Source organism: Lepidothrix coronata, unplaced genomic scaffold (genome assembly GCF_001604755.1).
Source record: "Lepidothrix coronata isolate B3197 unplaced genomic scaffold, Lepidothrix_coronata-1.0 Scaffold78, whole genome shotgun sequence".
Lineage (NCBI taxonomy): Eukaryota > Metazoa > Chordata > Aves > Passeriformes > Pipridae > Lepidothrix > Lepidothrix coronata.
In genome coordinates, this window is record NW_016690258.1 from 706,934 (window position 1) to 728,015 (window position 21,082).

At 45.3% G+C, this 21,082-nt stretch overlaps 1 protein-coding gene across 8 annotated transcripts in view; it reads right to left on the reverse strand.

The window, feature by feature from the left end:
* RAD54L2 (RAD54-like 2 (S. cerevisiae)) overlaps positions 1–21,082 on the reverse strand; it is a 69,203-nt gene that overhangs the window by 23,715 nt on the left and 24,406 nt on the right. The window contains exon 1 of one of the 8 annotated variants that reach the window (XM_017820011.1): positions 9,895–10,603. The exons of the other annotated variants lie outside the window; for them this stretch is intronic. Within the exon in view, the coding sequence (XP_017675500.1) occupies positions 9,895–9,928 (34 nt within the window). The 5' untranslated portion in view covers positions 9,929–10,603. Of the gene's footprint in view, positions 1–9,894; positions 10,604–21,082 lie in introns of those variants that run through there. 8 annotated transcript variants of the gene reach the window in all.

Genomic DNA, 21,082 nt, shown 5'->3' on the forward strand with positions numbered 1-21,082 from the left:
GATGAATGTGGCAGATGAAGTAATACAGAACCCACAAACATCTCATTGTGACTCTGTGGGATCTGGAGACAAAGAGCATCCCTTCTCAAAAAAGCTGGGAGCTTAAACAAAGGATGTTTCAGTACAGCACGTTGCACCTACAGCTCTCACATTAATATGCCTATTAACTTAAACTTACCACCAGCATCACCTCTTAAAACTGAGATGACAACAAGTAGATTCAGACCTTGGGCAAAAGCACCAACTTTGCAAACTTCCTCTCCAGACATCCCACCAGACCAGCCCCAGTATTTGCTCCAAGTCCATGTCAGAATCCATTTAGGACTTCAGGGTTCACCCCACCATAGACCAGCAGAGCGGCTCAAACATTTCTGTGAACATCGGTTTCTGCCAGTCCTACACATACTGGAAAAACAGGTATCCACAGCTTATGGGATGAAACAGATCTCACGACGAATGAAAGAAAAGTTATGTTGCATGTGAAGATTAAGGCTAAGGGGTTTGCTGCTACAAGCAGGGCAGTTCTACCATAGCTAAGGTCTTGGAGCTCTGTCCTCCCACCATGCCTCCTCAGACTTACAAGCTCAAATACCACACTCACTTGCAGACAGAGAACTGTGCTGGGAATAAACCCAGTTTCCCAGGCTTCCCAAACAACAGCTCTGCTATTTGAGCTACAGACACATTTTAGTCACATTACCTGCAATTCTTCAGCACCGTTTCCTTCCCCCCATCCCTCTCGACTCCTGGTTATATAACTAGATCAAAAGATTGGATGAAATAGGGCAAAGGGAAGCAGGGAGGCTGCACACGTGATCACATGCTCCAGGATGAGTCATTAAACCGGAGACAAACACTGCCATGGTTACACTGCTGCCATCTCACCCCAGGCTGGAGGACCTTGACAAGGCACCAGAGAGCACAAAGTCATGCTTGTTTGGAAGAGGAAGCACTTCCCTCCCCACACTCCAGCAATTACCCAGGTCATCTCCTCCAGCAGCCGCTCTGCCAGGAGCGGGTGTGCTCTGGCAGGAGCACTGTGCCAGGAAAGGGTGTCTTCAGGACAAGGGTGATACAACAAAATCCAAAAGCTCAGCAGCCCAAGTATCCTCTATGTTTTCATATTTGTTGTGCAATCCCTATGTAGACTCATTCCACCTCTGCATTTTACCTTTTCTCTTAATCATACCTAATACAAAATCTGCTGAAACCTACAGACAGCTGGATCAGCAGTTTTTTTAAAAAATATAATTCTCATCTGACCAGGAGTCTGAAACACAAAATCTGATGATAAATTTGACCCTGCACTGAGTACAGGCCCTCATCCGCCACAGCCGTGTCTGCTCAGGCTGGTGTTTGTCCTGCCAATGCAAGTTCTGAGGTGAGGAACACAATCTGTGCCTCAGCCCACATTCCCGACACATACGCATCTAGATACTGAGAGTTCTTCCACACTACTGACAGCACCAAACATCACACTGATTCAGCTGCAGTGGGATTCAGGGGACAGCCGGATTCCCGAGGCTGCTCCCACCCTTGCCACCACCATGAATAAATCTGCCTTTCACAAAGTTTAACTAACACAATGATAAAATCGCAAGTCTCACCATGCATCAGCTCCCACCACACCTGTGGCATGAGCTGGCAGTTACAAGCAGGAATTGTTTTGTTGCTGCTTTGTATCAAACTCCTGATTGTGTGCACAGCCTAAATTTTGCTGTATATAAAAAGCCAGGCTCCAGCTGTAGCCGTGTGGCTGCACTCCACCACAGTGAACTCCAGACTGTGTAACTGGGACCCACACTGGGACAGAAATGCATTAAGAAACAAACTAAACACAAAGAAACCTATTTTGTATAAGCACAGGCTAGATCTTTGGGTTGGAGGGAGTGTGGGAACAGCCTCATCAAACAAGTCCCATCTGGTAATCAATGGAATAATCCTGCCCCAATTTTGCAAAACCTACATCTACAACAGAAATGCAATTATGGTTTTGTAAGAGGAGCTCAACATGCTACTCTAACATGGTTACACAAGTAGCTTTCTATACAACTGCAAAAACTCATCAGCCACGTTTGCATGTTGACAACCGCCTGACCATGTTGAATCTGTTAGTGCACTCTAGGAAGACCTGGGCAGTTATCCACGATGCCTCCACGAGAAGAGCACTGCCACGAGCCCGTGGGTGACAGCCCAGCACAGCGAGATCAGCCACATGTGCCCAAGTACAGTCAAGAGAAAAAGCAGGCCCAGGTCTCCTAAGCAGAAGGCAGCCATGGGTCAGGAGTGGTTGCGGGCAAGGATGTAAATCCATCCTGTCGTTACACACTGGGCACCAAGAATCAGCTGGAACATCAACCGCTGGGTTCACACCAGCTATTCCATGTTTTGCAGTGTCCTCAACAAATCTACAAAGAGGGTTTCCCCAAGGGAACTGGTGAGAGCATCAATGCAGCTGTTCCTTCAGGAGGGTTACAGCTCTGAGAGATCCTCATGCAATTCCCACTGGTCCTTGGTTATGGGCACCTGCACACACCCAGGCACTCTGTCCTGAGAGGTACCAAGAGGGACACAACTATTCCTTCTCATGCACTTTAAAGGTTTGAAATGTGTCTGCCCTCTCAAAACACAACAGACCTGATTAGAGGATGGCTCTGGTTTGTGCTGCAGACCGGAGATTGCCAGTTTTCTTTGCTCAATAAGCAGCAGCAACCACCATCCCCAGCTGTACACACAAGCAGAGGGAGGTGTTTGGTTTCTCCACTGACACTTGCGTATTGCAGTGATACAGTTTAGAAGTCTCTGTAAGAAAGGGAGTCATGACTGTTCTGTGTAACTGCTTCAGATGCTCCCTATGGGCTGTGACTGCCAGAGTTGCCCCTAAACAGGTGAGTCATGATGTGTAACACAGCAAAAGATTTGTCCCACAGTCAGGCACTTCCTATTGCACCCAAGCTTACAAAACTCACCTCATGACCTCCTTCTCAAACTTCCCTTAAAACAGCACAGGATTCAGCCTGGAGAATATTCTCCAGCATTGTCAATTCAGCAGTGAATTGCTCTTGACACAGCCTGCTCTGCAAAAAGGCTCAGGTTGCTGTGAAGTGTGGTGAAGCAGCAGGTACATTGTTTTGAGCTGTGAGATGTGCGCAACAGTCTTCTGACACCGAGGTGTGTGAGAAAACAGTGTTACAGCTGTATGCAATCTCCATGCTCCAAGGCAGACCTCATTAAGTCCAAGTGTTGTGCATCCACAGTTCAGCTCTAGCGACAGTCCGACACTCCTACGAGTACAGAAATTCCTGTTCAGAATAAGACCCGAAGGTCTCCTACCTGAGGTTGCTGGATGAGAAGGTCCAAGAGACCCCTCAGTGGACAAAACACTGTAAGATGGTGAGTTCCTTGCCTCCTCAGTTACTAGATAGCTAACACGGCTAGCCAGAGGTACACCCTCCTCCTAGGAGGCCAGTTACTCTGCCAGGGTAACTCCAGTGAGTCCAGGGAAGGCATAACACTGAAAACCAGATACTTGTTTATTTCTAAAATCATTTCACTACGAAAACTCAGGATACTGAATAGCACAGTGTGGTTCAGTCTCTGGGCATTACTTCCTACCCTAAGGACAGGGATGTGCATGCATGGTGAGGAAAGGAGCTGCATGCAGAGCAGCGAGGAGTTAATTCTTACTTTAGGAGCTCTCTTTCGTCCTGCACAAAAAACAAAGAGCAGTTAAATATTATTGCAGTTCTTCTGGGAAGTTCCATGCGGTTTGTGGGCAAAAGCTTGTCAGAGACTAGCTAGTACTAGCTAGTGCTACTACAGCTGGTACTGAGCTGTCAAAGCAGGAATGGGAGGAGCACTGAGGGATGGCAAAAGAAAGTCTAATTGCACAGCTCCAGCTGCAACACTCAGTCCCTGACACACTGAACTACAACTGTGCCAAAGGCTGGAGGAGCGACTCCACAGAGCTCTGACAGCCTGGAATATGCTCTCTGGGGTTATGTGACGTTTTCCCAGTGCACTGGGGGCTGGAGCAGTGCATAGATAATGCCAGAGTGCAAGTGTACCTGGCACCTGAAGAACAGCAGTTCTTTAACTGTGGCACAGCAATCATCTTGGAGGCTGGCAACAGGCAGAGTGCTCCACCGTATCTTGTACTCAGCTGTGGAATATAAATTAAATATTTTCAGAGTATTCTTTCTCTGTATGTTACTGGTGCAGCTGTTGCATGGATGCCATACAAGAAGGGAAATGTCTGCACAGAGCACCCTCTCACAGAGGTGGCATTGTGTGAAAACACTTGAGCACCCCAAGCTGGGCTGGAGGCAGGAAATTCCTTGTGAAACCCCTCAAGAACAGTGTAGGCGAAAGTACGGGGGAAGCTCAGACTTTTTTCCTCCAGGCACTACCTGTTGCAACATCCAGGAGAGGCACAAAGCCCTCTCGAGGAGCTTGACACACATCAAAGCCTTATTGCTCCCACCCGAAAACCAGGGAAAGTCACTTTAGAGGGGGACGGAGGGGGACGCAGCCCCTCCGGGGGGACTCGGGGCCGCGGTTCCCCCCTGCAGCCGCCGTTAGAGCAGCTAATTAGCAACAAGACTTTGTTCTCTTCGGAAAATAATCGGGCTCAGTCTTCGACGGCAGGACGCCCCTCCCAGCCAGCAGTGCTTAACAAAGCCCTAATTATGTAAGTATTATATAACCCGGCACACCTGCCCCCCCGCGCCGGCCGCGCTCCCCCCGGCTCGCCGGACCCCGCGCCCGGACACCCTCGACCCTCTCCAGCCGCCAGCAGCTGCCACTCGCTGACAGCACCGAGCCGGGACCTGACCCTTGTCCACTTATCCACACAGAGCCACGGCTGCGGGGAGCTCCCAGGCCTGGCACTGTGCCCTGGCCAAGCGGGACAGCCACGGCGTGAGCCTCGGGCAGCGGGACCTGCAGCCCCAGCCCCCAGGAATGCCCGCCTGGCTCCTGCGAAACACAGCCCACCGACCAGAGCAGTGACCGACCGCCCTGGCCCCAGCTCTGCCGGTGTCCTGCTGAGTCACAGCCACGGTACTGCCAGGCAAAAGGCGTCTTTTGGGCTGAGCCTGCCCAGGCCCAGAGCTTGCCTGCTCCCAGGGGAAGCTTCCGTCAGCTGTCACGAAGCACGTACATCTTCATTCCCGTTGCTGATTTATCTAGGAGTTAACCACCTCAGGTGTGCTGTTCATACCTGTCACTGTAACCAGACACAGAGACTGTCATGTTGGTATAACAAATAGTGCTCCTTCGAGTCTCATTTCTCTAAGTATCTGTAAAGCAATCACTTGCTGTGGGTTCAAGATACCTGCATGAAATCTGCAGATTGCTGGTGGGAAGGGATGGCAGGCTGCCTCCATCCCCAGCCCAGGACCAGAGGATGGAGGGGAATGATGTGAAATGAGCTCTGAAGAAAAAACGCCACCAGCACTGATTCCATGGGCCAGAGCACAAGGAGGCAGCCAGACCAGGAGCACACAAAAGCCAAACCCATCTCCAGACTCCCTGGGCAAGGAGTAAGCCATGGAAAACTTTAGAAGATAAATTATAAGGCAGCACTGCCCTTCTTTTTTCCTTCAGAGGTCTTTCAGCATATCAGTTACTGATGAGGTTATGCTGCAGAATAAAACTCCTTTCCTGGCCTGAAGGAATCCTTCAGGGACAAAAGGCAGCAGAACTGAAGGGCAGAAGCAAGGAAGATACCACCCAAAAACCAAAGGGAAGGGAAGCAGCCAAGAAATGCCGAGAGGCAAACTGGAATATCAAACTGCCAACTTTGGTGACAGACGATATATCTTCTAACCCTGGGATTATGCAAGCAGAACCAGGCCCCAAATACCCAAGAGATCTTGTTCTGGCTGGGCCTCAATGCTGCAGACGCTGAGACCCGGGTTACATAAACACCAAAGAGCACTTATATAACTGTTGTATGGCACAGGCTCACAGCCACCGGCACCCCATTGCCACCAGAGTGTGGCAGGGAGCTGCTCTGGCACCCAGCCTCTCCAGGACCTCCTCCCATCCCTGCACAAGCCCCTGAATGCAGCCCAGGTGAGGTGCCCCTCAGGTCGTCCTCCCTCTCACAGGCACCACAGAGGAAAGGTTCACGCTTACTCTGGAGCACCGGGCAATCTTGGATCCATTTCCTGCTCTGATAGCCAAAGAGGGTTGTGAAATTTCATATCACACATTTTCATAGTGCCTTGAGATGGCAAAAACTGGAGAAATGCAGAACACTGCTACCTGGCATCCATCTTCTAGATACGTAATCAAAACTATTTTTCCTAATAAAAGTCCTCAAACCTAGAATGTAAACTGTTTCCTCCTCACATGCCCTCTCTCTTGTGCAGACACTTGTGGGCATAAGTGAAGACAAGGAAACAAAGCCAGGAAAGGCACCCACTAAGGTAGCAAGGGAAGCAGGGATGGGTCTCATTTCTCCTTTAGACAGGGGTGTGTGAGAGCAACGAGTTACATAAAACTCCTGCTCTGGAGTCGGGAAGTGTTTCAGGCTCAGTGCTGGGAAGTTTTCAACAAGCTGTGCGCAGGAGGGAACTGAAACCTCCCCTTTCTGGTTATCCCAGTTAACTAGTAACCCAGAATAGAGTTTTGTCAACCAGATTACAGAAATTACCACAGGGATCTAAACACAAGTAACCGGATTTAACCGTCAGATGTTATTTATTTTCACAGTTGTTCAAAGCTTTTTTAAAAAGGGAAATCTGATCTATTCTACTGAGGTGCCTAAATATTGATTTAGGTAACAAAGACACATTTCCCCTCCCAACTTCAGAAAATAGATGCATACGGGAGCTTGACATGTTCCCAGCACAGTGAATCCAATTGCTTGCTACCATGACTTTTCTAGGGATAAATTTCAGGGACTAAGAAAAGAGGACGAGTAGGGGAGCAAGCATTCTGCATTATGCAATGATTACATAAGCATTAGTTTACACTAGGTAGCTGGGAGTTGTGATATTAGCTTTATACCAGCATACTCTCAGAGCAATGAGAAATAATAAAGAAGGGATTATTGCTGCCACACACTTCCAAGGCCACCAAAATGGCAAACAAACAACGAGCACCAGCCGAACTTTAACCTCTGCCTCAAGCCCTCACCATACCTTTGTTCCAGACCTGCTAACAGGGAGGGGTGAGAAGACAGGTGATACTCACTCCTAATTTATAAGAGCAGCGTGAGAAATAATCCCATTTTAAAGCACCCTCCAGCATCTGAGTACTCCTTTGTTGCTCATGATGGCAGTGGTATAAGAGAGGAGGGATTTCAAAATTCTAATACCTGGCATTTCTAGTCTAGTCAGTGTCAAAGAGTTCACGAGCACAATGACCTGTGAAACACCCTCCTGTCCATCTTGTAGAGGAGAAAACTAAGGCAAAGAAATCAGGTAGGCATCAATGCTGAGGAACTCCCAAGTTGTTGGCTCCCTGTCTTATGCTCTCTTTCCTCTCCTTAAATGTAATTTCCTACTTTAACAAAACAAAACACAGTTGTGGATTTATTTTTTTTTTAAGAACTGTAACAAAACACAGAACTTCAGCTGCATCCCCTTTTTCTGCTTCAGTCTCTAAAGTAATTTCTGAGGAATTTTTAAGGACTGTGTTTAATGAGGGAGGCATCACTTGGGAGAAAAATCCAAATTGTTGAGTTTGAGCCTGTGTGCCACCGCATTCCACTGGCACTTCTCCCATCAACTGCAGCCAGAAAAGTGACTGAGAGCACTGGAGAAAGCTAATAAGACCAGGATGAAACACCACCACTGAAAGAACAATCTGTTTCTAGTTTTCCTTTTCAAAAGATTGGTGCTGCTGTGGGTGCTGCTAAAGGAGTTTGACAAAGGGCTGCAAAGTTGTTCATGGCAATCAGACTCATACAAATTGAAGCCACAATGTCACAAGGACACCCCCATCCAAAATACACAACACCCCAAAAGCTAAGCCTGGAAAAGAAAGGTTGCCAAAATTAAAATTACCCCTACAGTCAAAAGAGTAGTATATATGTGCATATGGGGAGAAAACAGGGATCTTTAAATAAGATATCTTTTTCTTGCAGGGCAACAGGAGGATAGGTATTGTACTTCAACAAAACTTGAGTTACTAGCTGGTGGGTGCTACCATAAAAATAAGCTAAAAATCCTCTCTGACTTTCCAGAAACATTTATAAAACAACAAAAAGGTAGCAGAGCACTGCACATACAGGTGCTTGCTACTTTGAAGACCTGGAGTGAGGAAAAGTCATATAAACTAGAGAGGAAAAGAAACACTGAACAGTGGTTGAAGCACAAAAGCAGGGAAGAATATGATGTGTCAGTTCTGTCCCAGACTCATTCAGTGACCTTGTGCAGTTTTGTCATCTCCTGAGACAAGAAGGCTATGGAAAAGTGTGACGGAGACTCTCCTGGATCCACCAGCCAGGACACAACCTCACTAGATCAGTTACAAAAGCTTCCTCAAAGAGAAAGAATTTTCTACTGGTAGACTGTGATAAACCTTGTCCCAGACTTTACAAATTGGGAAGCAATACTGTACAAGGAGGAGTTAATTTCACTCTTGCTCTCTTACTTTTGTACAAATTACCCCAAAAGATCTTTCCACCCAAAATTTTTGGAAGGCCTCTAACTTTGCATCCCCCCTCCATGTATGACCTACAGTGCCATTTCCAAAAGCATCTTCCCCTCCCCATCTTCTGTTTTTATACCTATTATCTAGACTAAGTTACATAAGCCACTTGTATCATCACCCAGATTCCTCATTTATCCAAACTCATTTTCTATTGTAATTCCTTTCTTTTCTCAGTTCACGCTCTCCCAGAATTAGCTTCTTCGTCCTACCACCACAACCAGAGAAATAAGATGGATTTTTTTTTCCTGGAATCCACCTCTCTCACTAATGGATAACAAATATCGCATGGCTTATTTCTATAAAAACTCCTCATGATGATCACACTGCACTGCACTTTAAACTAGGAATCCAGAGCTGGAACTCCTGGGGACCATTCCTGACCAGTCTATTAAGTTCTTAGCGTGACTTTGGAGGGACATGAACAAGGTGGAAGAAGCCTGGAATCCTCAAGTACCTGACCACAAAGCAACAAGTCAAATTACAAATTTAAAAAGTTCTTCAAATCTGAACAAAGGTTTTTCTCCAACACACAACATCCTCCACCAGCAAGCAAACTAAGTGGCAGCCACCCCCAAACTGTAAACTCCTGTGATGGTTTCACCAGCATCTTCCACTTGATAGGGGGGAAAAAGGGCCAAGTAGCTCTTAGTCTCTTAGGCACTAATTAGGGAATCTGGAGCAAGCACCAATAGCTCTGCCTGCCCAGATTGCTGCCCGGTCACCAAGTCACCAAGTATTTCACTGACACAAGAAGCTCTCAAAACTCTTATCAAGTAGGATGTTGAAGGCAAAGCATTCACAAAAAGTTGCAAAGTGTAGGAGAGAGGACACTGAATATAAAATAATATTGCTATTAACAACTGCCTCCTCTCTAAAAATTCCATTTGCAGAATTACAACAGCTGGACCCAGAATGTCACACCATCAAAGACTTCAGAATTAAAACATAAAGAGCTTCCTTCTCATATCTCCTCCATCATGCCCAACAGGCACTGCAAGACTCTGAAAACTCAACCACTTTTATCTCTGTCTATTAGGGAGCATATTAAAACCTGAGCCCCACAGAAGAGTCTCAGTTCCTGATGCACTTTGCTGGCCAGTGAGTGGGGTGCTCTGGCACAGGGGGGGGAAAATGAGAGGCCTATAACAGGAGAGCAAGAGGGAAAAGAAAACAAGGGAGAAAAAAAAAAGAAAAATCAACCCACAAAAAATCCAACCTGTGTCCTACCTGGAAACTGCTGAGACTCATCCAAGAGTAACATGCTGCTCAGTGCACCAGGGCAAGCCCTCTGCCCGCACACTTGTTCACCTTGGCCGCACACTCTCAGCCCTTCTGCTATTCTTGCCTCAGGGTCTTCAGGACAAAAGTTTCCAGTCACTCCCGACAACTCCTTATCTCTGCCCGCAGCCCAGCGAGCACTAAATCCACTCTCACTGGCTGTTCAGTTCGCAGGCGGGAAATGCCTCCTGATAAAACAGTCCAGGGTACAGGCAGGGAAACCTGTACTTAAGGTTTCTGAAAATAACTTTGGTAAATAGCTCGCGGTGCTTGAATCCACCCCGCCGGTGTGACGGGAATCAGTACGCACATATCCTCCCTGCACCCAGCCGAGACGGACCGGGGTCACCGTTACATAACTAGTTAAATATGCCTCGTGTTCAGCCTAAATAAAAACTGCCACTATCTCCTCCCCTGCTCGGAGAGTCAAACAGCACAGCCCTGCCCGAGGTAGCTGCTGCTCCACTGGGGGCCGATGCCTGGAGCGGTGCTGCCGGGACGGTTTGGCTTCGGTACGTGCTCCCGATCGGCGGGAGCAGCCTCGGTTACACCTGGGAAAAAGAGTTTGAGAAGAGAGAAGAGGAGCAGGGAGGCCGAGTGGGTGTGTACGGGGGAGGTCTCTCCCCTCTGGAGCTGCACGCCGTACGGACCAGATCCCATTCACTCAGCCTGTGATCCAGTTCAACTAGTGGCAGAGACCAAGACTGAGAATAAAATAAAAATCCTTACATAACCATTCAGGCTCCGCTGGGGCCCCGCGCAAGGGGAATCCCAACAGACAACAGGACGTTCAGAGCAGGGGACAGGCGGGACCGTAACCCTGCTTCCAAGTTTCAGAGCACAAAAGGGAAAGAGGGTGGGAGGGAGATGCAAAAAGAAGTACAGCCGCTCTGGCTTTGAAACCAATCGCGATCCTACGAACTATTTGCATGATGCCTGCTGATTTCCAAGCAACCTGAGCAATTCGATGGAGCTGGTAACCTGTTTGTACAGTAGCAGGTGAAAGAGCCTCCTGTTCACTTCATTAAATCAGCGGCTCGCACAGCACTGTGAGTTGCAGAAGGCTCTCGGTGTAGCAAATGTTTTATGAATGAGATATCCCAGTTTTTAGGAAACAACCTGCCAGAATTTGTGGAGTGTGAGTTTACTCTAAGTGAGCCTTTCTCCCCATCATCCATCTGTACCAGGACAGGCACAGGAGAGAATAAATAAAGAGAAAACAAATCCTTTAAAGCTGTGGTTGAACTCCTAAAGGCTATCCATCCTTCTCCAGTGTTACAGAGACTTTTTGCATGCCTAATTCCCTTCACAGGCAGATCCAATGCCAGTAACAAGCAGCAAACCTGGGCTGACAGACAGGTAATGAAATTAGCTCGCTGCTAGTGAGCATTTGGCCATGTAATGAAGTCAGCTCTTTATTGAAACAACTGGTGAGTGAGTGTTGGGAAAACCAGGATGGGCACGAGAAACCCAAAGCAGGCAGTGTCCAAACAGCCCTGGCACAGACCTGCAGGACTCCAGGACAATGAGCTCCTAACAGCAAAGGTTGATCTAAAGGTCTGCAAGCACAGCCAGGGCAGAGCCCAGCTACCCTGTGAGTGACTCCAGCCATTTCTATGTGACCTTTCACTTGAGAGGGTGGCAGGGCACAGTGAATGCTACCATCAAAATACCCTCAGTGCTTCAGGGTACATCACAGCTTTGAAACAAACCCAAGGTGCTTTTTCACAATTAGAGCTATATAAATTTTACCAAAGAAAAGATAAACTATTACAATTAAGAGTCACAGTGACAGGACAGCCTTTCACCTGTGTCACAGATTCAAACAGTCTGGCTGGTACACAAGAACATAGTGTTTATAAAGGGGAAAAAGAGGGACAAATATATTAAGAAGTGTATAGCCAAGGATCTTGTAACAGGCCTTATAAGGACTTTGTAGGGTTGGAATAAATAAGCAAACATGACCTCAGCATCTGACCTAACAGACTTATGAAACTATGAAGCAAGATTTAAAGACAAGTATTTGTGCAAACACAACTGGGTACTTTGCAAGGCAAGCTGTGCTGGTTTTAACTGGAAGAGAGTTAATTTTCTTCATAGAAGAAGCAGCTAGTATGGGGCTGTGTTTTGGATTTGTGCTGCAAAAAGTGTTGATAATACAGAGATGTTTTTGTTATTGGTAAGCAGGACTTACACAGAGGCAAGGCCTTTTCTGCCTCTCACCCCACCCAACCAGGGAGCAGGATGGGGGTGCAGAAGGAGTTAGGAAGGGACACAGCTGGGACAGCTGACCCCAGCTGACCCAGGGGACATCCCAGACCATATGGTGTCATACTTAGCATATAGAGCTGGAGAAAGGAGGAGGAGGAAGAGGAGGAAGGGATGTTTGGAGTGATACTATTTGTCTTCCCAAGTCACTGTTACTGTGATGGAGCCCAGCTTTCCTGGGGATGGCTGAACACCTGCCTGCCTATGGCAAGTGGGGAATGAATTTTCTAAACTGTCTTTATCTCAACCCACTTGTCACTCTTACCCTTTCAATTCCTCCATCCCACTGGGGGAGAGTGAGTGAGCAGCTCTTTAGGGCTGAGTTGCCAGCTGGGGTTAAACCCCAACACACGATTATTACAGCAGTCAAGGATGAGGAAAATGGCAGTTCAATACACTGAGTGAAACACATAACCTATACCTGTCCTTCTGCAGACAGCAATAAAAAGGGAATGTCTTTCTTCAGCTTAGTGTGCAAAATGGAAGAGGAACTCTTCTAGCTCTTCTACTCACAACAGCCCTCTGGTGAGGCCATCACTGTTAGGCAGGAAAAATACATATTCACACAGGCAAGAATTAGATCTGCCAGAAACAGTCAGTTTATAAAATGATCTCCTCATGGAAGGTAATCTTGTTACAGATAAGTCCATTTACTGAATAGCTTTTCTCTGAGGCCAGTCTTACCAGCAAGGAAGAATGTTCTCCCTCCCTACAGGGTCTGAAATCTTACCCAGCTGTCACATCTCACCTACCTCATCTCAAACAACAAGCTATTTGCAATTGTACAACTGTGCTATACATCACAAGAGGCTTCTCAAGAAATTGTTATCACCTGAGAGGTTCCCTTGCAAACAACTTGATTCTCCTATTAAAAAAAAGAACAAACCCAACACTATAAAGTTTGTATTTTCATAAAATATCAATATTTCCCATCCCACAGCTTTCTCATAGCCATGCTCCACATCCACCAGCTCCTTCTGCGCAACCTGCTGACCTCCAATGAGTAGCCTACAAACCCAAATTGTTTGTAAGTCATTAAACAGAAACTAGGCTTGACAGCCACATTTCACTCTTGATTATCACCTGTCAGTACACCTATCGTTAAGGCCACTTTCCCTGTCCTATTTTCCATGTTGTTTTAGCAACATGGAAAACACACAAGACTATCAGGTTTGAGTTGGACATGGTATAAGGTGGCATTTATCCACCTAAAGCAGTTCAGACAGAATCACACTTGAACTCCATAACACTACGTGTTGGCAACTGGGTATTGCTGGCTTTGAGAATCATTTGCTTTTTAAACAAACACTGCACTGTAAATAAAAATTCTTTTTGATAAGATCTAAACCAACCATGGAAAATGAGAGGAGTTTTTCCATTGACTTTAGTGAGTTTTGGACTGAACCAGAAGGCATAAAATGTGATAAATCTGTTTTTTCCTCATTTTACTTTTATTCATATAAATCTGGGTTTATTTTATTTCCCACACTCATCTAAAACAATAAATGGGGGAGTGGGAAGTCTTATATAATGTAACACAAAATTCAGGTAGTGACACAATGCAACACCTCCTGCAAATGCTTTTCAGACTCTTACTGAGGCACAACACACTGCTTGAGATTTCAGACCAAGGCTTTCAAAGGTTGCTAAAATGTACTGAAGAAAACAAGCTATTATTAGACAAAATGGAATGATTTTAAGTTAAAGAATTTATACCACAGATATTTATCATAATCTTAATCAAAGCTAAATCCACTGAGTTACAATCCCAGTTATATTCAAGAAACTGATTCTTTATCTCTTTCTGTAACTTGCTACATTTTTGCTGCTGAAGATGACACAATTGTATATGTGCACCACAGAAGCGTGATTTTGTACAAGTTTAATTTAATTCCCTTCATTTTCAGGTATGTGCAAATTTGACATAAATCACAAGCTAAGAGTACACAAAAGTGCCATTTTTTAAATGGCTTCTAATAGTTCAAGTATTTAAATACTTTACACAGATGAAGATTACCTGCAGATTAATTGCAAAATTTGTTTTGACACAATTTAAACTAGAAGTTTCTGTTCACCTAGCCCAAAAAGATTTTATCTTGTAGCTTTCTTCTGTCTCATTCCTATTTGCATATCTGCAAGTGAAAATAAAGTCTTCTGACTCCTACTTAGAATTTTTTTGAGACTGAGTCAGTGAACTGCATGTTGAAGAAAATGTGAACAAGACATTTTCAGCATCTGTAGTACAAACTACTGTTAATGAAATAAAAAACACTTCGATCCAAATGATGAGCTAGACACTTCTGAAAGTTCAGTGTTGCAGTTTCTGTAAAGCCTAAGCAAGAAATTAAAAAAGATAAAGGAAATAACTCTAATGTGATATAGTGTTTTCAAATACAAAGAATACTTCTAATTTAATTAAAACAGTTCCTTCCCTCCTTCCAAACTCTTATTATTTAATATTATATTGGTACAACGTATAGCTACATGTACATTTTATTTAACCAGTCATTAAAACCAGCACAATACCACATAAATTAAGGGAAAATGAAAATAAGGACCCCTTGCACCATTTCAAACTCAAATGAAAATCAGAGAAGTGTTTCACCTCATACATTGCAACATAAAAGGGGTGCTGCCTAAAATGCAAACCAGAGGATTTTCACTTTGGCTTCTTCGCACTCATCGGGCAACCTTGGCAAAGTGACTTTGCCACTCCTTACCTGTTCAAGAGGGAAAATACCACATTACAAATTTGCTAATTAGTTTCCGTGTGATTTCATCACGGTTTCAGAAGCTGCAGACGAGGGAATACAGTATCTGTCAGCAATGACTACGTGCAGTACAAAGCTGACGATGGAAACGTTCATGGGGCAAAAGGTACCAAGCGCGACAGAGAAGGAAGTGGGACTGTCCTTTGTTAGAGATTCTCTGGCTGCTTTATGGAAAGAAAAAAGCAAGGTTTTGGCCAATAAAGCACAACCTCTATATCCTGCAAAGCTTATCAGAAAAGCAGGAAGAAGACTTGGAGCAATGTTTTGTTCAATTAATAACTGCTCGCTCACTGCTCCCCGTGCCTTCACACTGCTCTCACGTTTGTGGCAGCTTTAAGAGAACAGATAAAAAAACGGGCAAAAAACCATCTGTAAAACTCCATGTACATATATATAGAAAATGCAGAGCCATGGGCGTGGGCTGCTCTTGAACTGCATAGAAGGATTTCTATTTTGTATTCCATCATACGCAATAGATCAAAGGGAAGGAGGGGGAAAAAGAAGGGGGGAAAAGTGTAGCTCTTTATAACACCCCATCATTTCACGAGATCTGCCAGGCCCTGCGCCCAATCGGCGGCTCTGAAGGAAGCAGAGCTCTGGCGTCATCACCTCCTTTTAAAGAAGTAAAGCAAGTCATTACTCCGGGTTATATAACACTTCGACTATGCCAGACTTTGTGCCACCCTCTCGAAAAGGAAGCCGCTGTCAGGGCGCCTGGGAGGCGGGCAGGGGAGTCACCGACGTTTGCTTTCGGAGCTTTCCCCTGCTCGGGATAAACTGAGGAGACCGGGAAAGAGTCTGAACTTTCGGACAGAGCAGGCAGATGGCGAAAGGCTCAGCGACTGACCTGCACCACCGTCAGTCTGTAACCCCCTAAGCAGGGGGCTGGGGGACAGCACTCCTCCGGATCTCATCCCTCCTTCCCACAGCAGCCCTCAAGCCACACCTCACCCTGCTGAGAATAACCCAGTTCACAGGGTTACTTAAAAGCCTGGAATCAGTCAACAGACCCCTCCAAACCCCAGGCACCGCTCCTCCCACGCTCCTCCCCACTCCTGTTATCTTCCCCTCTTCCTCCCAGATTCATTGGCAAACAGCCGGAAGGCAAGAAACCTCTGTCATCCTCCCACAACCCAAACTGCCCCAACACAACAAAATACCCAGCCAGGCGATCTGCGGCTTCAGAATGGGCAGAAGGGGAGCTAACAAAGCATCCAGCACTGGCTGTTCCCAGCAAAGCACCCAAGAGGATTTTTCTTTAATGTTGCCATTTCGTGGGTCCAGCAAATCCAGTTCAAGGGAGCCGGGTGCCTGCCCCAGGGTCTGCACAAGCATTAGGAGCTCCCCCACAGTGTGCTGGGGATGGAGACTCCTGCTAGCTGGGCAGGTCCAAGCCCCTCAGACTGCTCACAGAAACAGCATTTGTTCTGACAGACAGACTGTGCTACCGGGAAACTGCCAGAATAAAAATAATGGTTCAAATCTGCAGCCTGCTGTAACAAAGCAAAGTTCTCAGAGAAATCAGTGGGGCTCTTGCATAAGTGAGAGACAAACCTACTTCTCCACTATTTTAATGTGACCTTTCCATATTACTCAACAAGCAGGATTGCTAAAACTGCAAATGCTAGCATCCAGTCTCTTTTCTCCTTTGATACTAACTCTATCTTTTGTATTTTATTCAGCTGAATTGTGGAAACATAGAAACCAGCCAGCTCCTAACTTTTTGAGTCTTGGGAAAACCAACACAAGCCTTGAACTTCAGATTTGTGGATGCAGAGAGCACACCCTTAACAGACAAAGCTCTTATCACTTTCAGGAACTGAGAAAACAATAGAAAGCTCTCAGATTCTTAGTTACACCAAGTCACCTGAGAAATGCATCCAAAATCTGCAGTTAGATGAGTACTTGCTGACTGAGTTACCCACAGCCATCTGACTTGAGGCTGAGCCCCACAGTCTGCACCTGTATGATAAAGCACATTTAAACACTTTGATCCGTCAGGATAATTTTCCAAGGTAATGCAGTTTCCTAAAACAATTTGATAAAGTTTAAACACATGTTAATATGCAGGATAATACTTCATAAGTAAGTTCTTTCACAGGTAGTGATTACTTCTGTACCTCTATGACACCACACCAGCCATCCTCTATGCAAGCAATTCTTGGCTCGGAGGACAGTCTACAAAGTTACTACAAGCATTAAAATCTACCTGGCTGTTTAAGAACAGCAAAGTGCACAGTGGTACATGGAAGTTCAGGTTTGGCTTCTAAGGTTTAATAAGACCAGAGCCATTGTGCAGGCAAAATCTTAGACTTGTGCAGAGGTTTGCTTTCCCCAGGATAAGCCCTTCCAGCTTCCTTGGAAATAGCACTGGTGGGCTCTAGAGGGAGCTGCATCCAGTCACAAGTAACCAAAATAAAAGAATCTAGATAGGGAAGTCCATCAAGTAGGAAAAAATGGGAAGACATCAATCACCACTCTTCCCTTTTCCCCAAGAAATCCACCTTGCACTCTACAAAGTTCAATTTGCACATTAAATTATAGGATTATCACTTATGGGCACCCATCACTCTGTAATATATACACACAGAACACAGCAGAGCTCAGAATTAAAGCCACCCTCATGATCATCTTCAGTGCTTTTCCAGATTTAGGAATGACCTGACTTTTGCTTCTTTCCACACCTTTTCCTCCAACTCATCCACTTTCAATCAACAAAAAGAGCCTGCTCTCCACTCCAAGCTTACTCTGATGGGCCTGTGCCTTTCCTTAGCCCCTGCCACCAGCTAAACAAGGACAGGAGATCAAAGCACGTGTCACTAGACTGAGGAAGAAAGCAAGCAGCAACCAAGCCAACTGTGCCGTGTACTGCAGCAGATGGAAGCAGCTCATTACAAGGTTCCTCAAAGAGCAGCTGCTGTCTGAGGCTGCCTCGACCTTGGGATGCCCATCTGGCCCTGATGCCACCCGAAGACACAGCTGTGAAAGGCTGCTTTCCAAAAGGAGTTGAGAGATTAGAGAAGTAAGTATGTATTTCTTCCTCCTCTTCTTAAGGAATATATTTCATTTTCCGGTAGATAGGGAGGACAACTTAAGATCAGTGTTTCCTAAGAGAAAATGGTGTGCAGTCTGGTCAAAAGTAGAAGGCAAAAAGATTTCAGACTGCTGGGACAAATCTCCATTTACCAACACAAGCAGGACCATCTAAATAGAGTAAAAAGTGCAGTAAATTACTTTCTAACAGTAGTTCCTTTTATCATCCTATTTTTTTCCTCCAGCAGAATGGGCCTTTCTAAATCTGGATATAAATGATATAGAATAGGATACCATTTAGTAGGGTATTGTTCAGGAGACTGTCTCCACACTCTTTTTCTGCCTGTTTCATACAGGTGAGGATAACATGACCTAATTTTTAAGAATGACTTCAGTTGAAAAGCAAAAACTGATGCATTTGAGCAGGAGGAGCCTTCAAAATGAACAGATTTATACCAAAGACTTTCCTCTCTTCCCCTGTAAGGACAGAAATTTGCTCTATTCCCAACCACATACATCCAGCTGGGGACTCCCACACACCCCACAGTTTCGTTTTGTTCCAGCAATTTGTTGGGGAGAAGAAAAGATGGAATGATTTGGGGTGGGAAGCACATGAATAACACCATCTCCAAAATGAGTAGCAGATCTCTGTACTTCAAGGATGTATTCATGTACCATTCAAAGAAGTATTAACCCACACTTCCACATGACTCTAAAAACAGATTTCCAAAATAATTTCAGCTTTAATAACTCCAGGTTCCAATGAAGTTTCTAGTAAGTAAGGTGTTAACTAATGATTTTTACCATTGGGTTACACAAGGAAATTACCCAGGCAGCTACAAATCAATCTTCCTTTCAATGTGATTGCACCCCTTGCTGTACACACCACGATGATGACCCACAAAGAGCCACAAAGAAGCATCATATTAAACAAAATCCATTCTTGCTATAATTTCATGCCAACATTTTTTTCCCCAGCCATCACCAAGTGAAAATTGTAGGCAAAGCAGATCTAGCAGGACCCCTTTAAATGAACAGGGTTTCCTCTAGCGAGGGCTCAAGGAAAGCAAAGAACTCTTCAAATCTGGATCATCAGTGGCTGCCACCTGAAATGATGAATTCCTGCCTTGGTTTGTTGGGAAACTCAAAACTATGATATCCAGTGGCAGCTCAAGTTCAAGCAAAAAGCAGCCACTGATATATATTGTGGATCATCTCCAGAAAGGAAAGGTAACTCTGAATCTGTCATGATGCTATCAAATGTCAAACAGGATGAGCACAGTTTTAGGAGGCCAGGATGAGGAAAAGGGTCTCTCTTCCCCTCATTCACCTGCTGTGCCAACCTCTCAGGGGTTCTGAGACTTGGCCCTGACACCTTCACCCTGCTGAGGAGCTGCACAGCAAAAGAGCACATGCACCCGTGTGTCCTCCTCTCCTGGGACTTGCTGTTCTGTACCACCAACCACCTGTGCTCCTCATTCACCCCTCTTGAAGGGCCTGTATGTCCATAGAAACCCCACACAAACCAGTTTGGGTTTGCTCCAGCACTTTGCCACGAAATAGGAGGAACAATATGACTCTGAGCTGGGAAGAGGGAACTTCTCCAGTTCTCCACTAGTCAAACAGAGATGCCACAGAGTTAGCACACTCCCAGCCCTGAGGAAAGAAAAGAGGGGATGAGAAAGGACAAAACAGACAAGGTGAACAACACAGGGCAGAAGGCAAGGCCAATTCCATGGAGCTTGTCATAGCACAGCAGTACCATCTCATATGTTATTATTTGGTGTTGACTGCTATATTTGTACAGTAAGAACTGCAGTACTACTGTAGTGCTGGAAAACTGTTCACTGCTATACCCTAAAAGTACTGCTGTACCATACACCCTGTAATGCAAACACAACCAGCAGCCTCTGAGGACAGTGTCTGAATGCCTGTGCTCATTAAGGAACCTCTGAACAACTACTTCTACCCCTGAACTACACTTTAAAAAAAGTGTTTCATCCATATACTCAGAGGTAAGAAAACAAGCAACTTGCCATCACTATTAATAGCAGAATTACAGCAATACATATGAGTAAGAGATAATGAATTCCAGAGACTTCAATCAGAATAATCCAAAGACATTCAAAAAGTAGGAAAAGAGAGCACTACAGTGGGACTCATTCAAACACATAACAGCTTTCCTCAGGAAAGCTCTGAGGTATGAACAGTCCCCGCATTTGAAAGGATCTGTAAAATCCATATTGGAGGTTTGTTTCCTCTTTGCTCAAATCAGCTTTTATTCCTATGGAGTTCTACACAGCCCTGAGCAACTACCAGGATCAGAGAAAAAGTGCAGGACTTGAAACAGCCCTTTATCTCTACAGTCATCAGTACACCACATTTCTAGTGAAAAAGATTTAGGGAGTTAACGAAAAAAGTTCTTAGCAGTCACGCACTGCTATCAGAAAATCAAACACGATAAAACAAGGGCTGCAACCCACAAGTGATGAGAAAACAGATGAAGTGGGCAGGGATGACAAGGCTGGAGAAGCAGTAGAAGCCTCTGGCTAGGATTGAAGCGTGCTGCCAGGATGGCCATGTGGGCTGGCAGCCACTGGAAAGGGGTTCTGAGGGTCAGAGGAGGAATGGCCTGGAAGGAGCACACCAGCAAAATAAAAGACTAAAGCTGTAAGAGCTCCTGCACGTGATGCCAAGGTTCACTAACTGACCACCACTGAAGAAACTTATAAAGGATGGAAGCTATGTGGTTATTAGCTCTCACTTACTCAGAAATATTCAGAAAACAAGCCTTCCAGGCTCTTTTTCTTCCTTGAGGGCAGGGGGAAAAGGTTTAAGAATTGCTTCCAACAAGAGTTGAAAGCTTGTGCCATACAAGTCCAAACTAAACTCTAGACCATCCATGGGACAGCCTATACTAAATGCAAACAAAACTGAGCAGAAATGAGAAAAAGTGCCCCAAAGCTGAAGATTCAATTATCAGAATGTAAAAGGAACTCCAAGAAAATTACAAAACTGAAGTTTCACAACTATTAACTCCACACATAACATATATCAAAAAGACA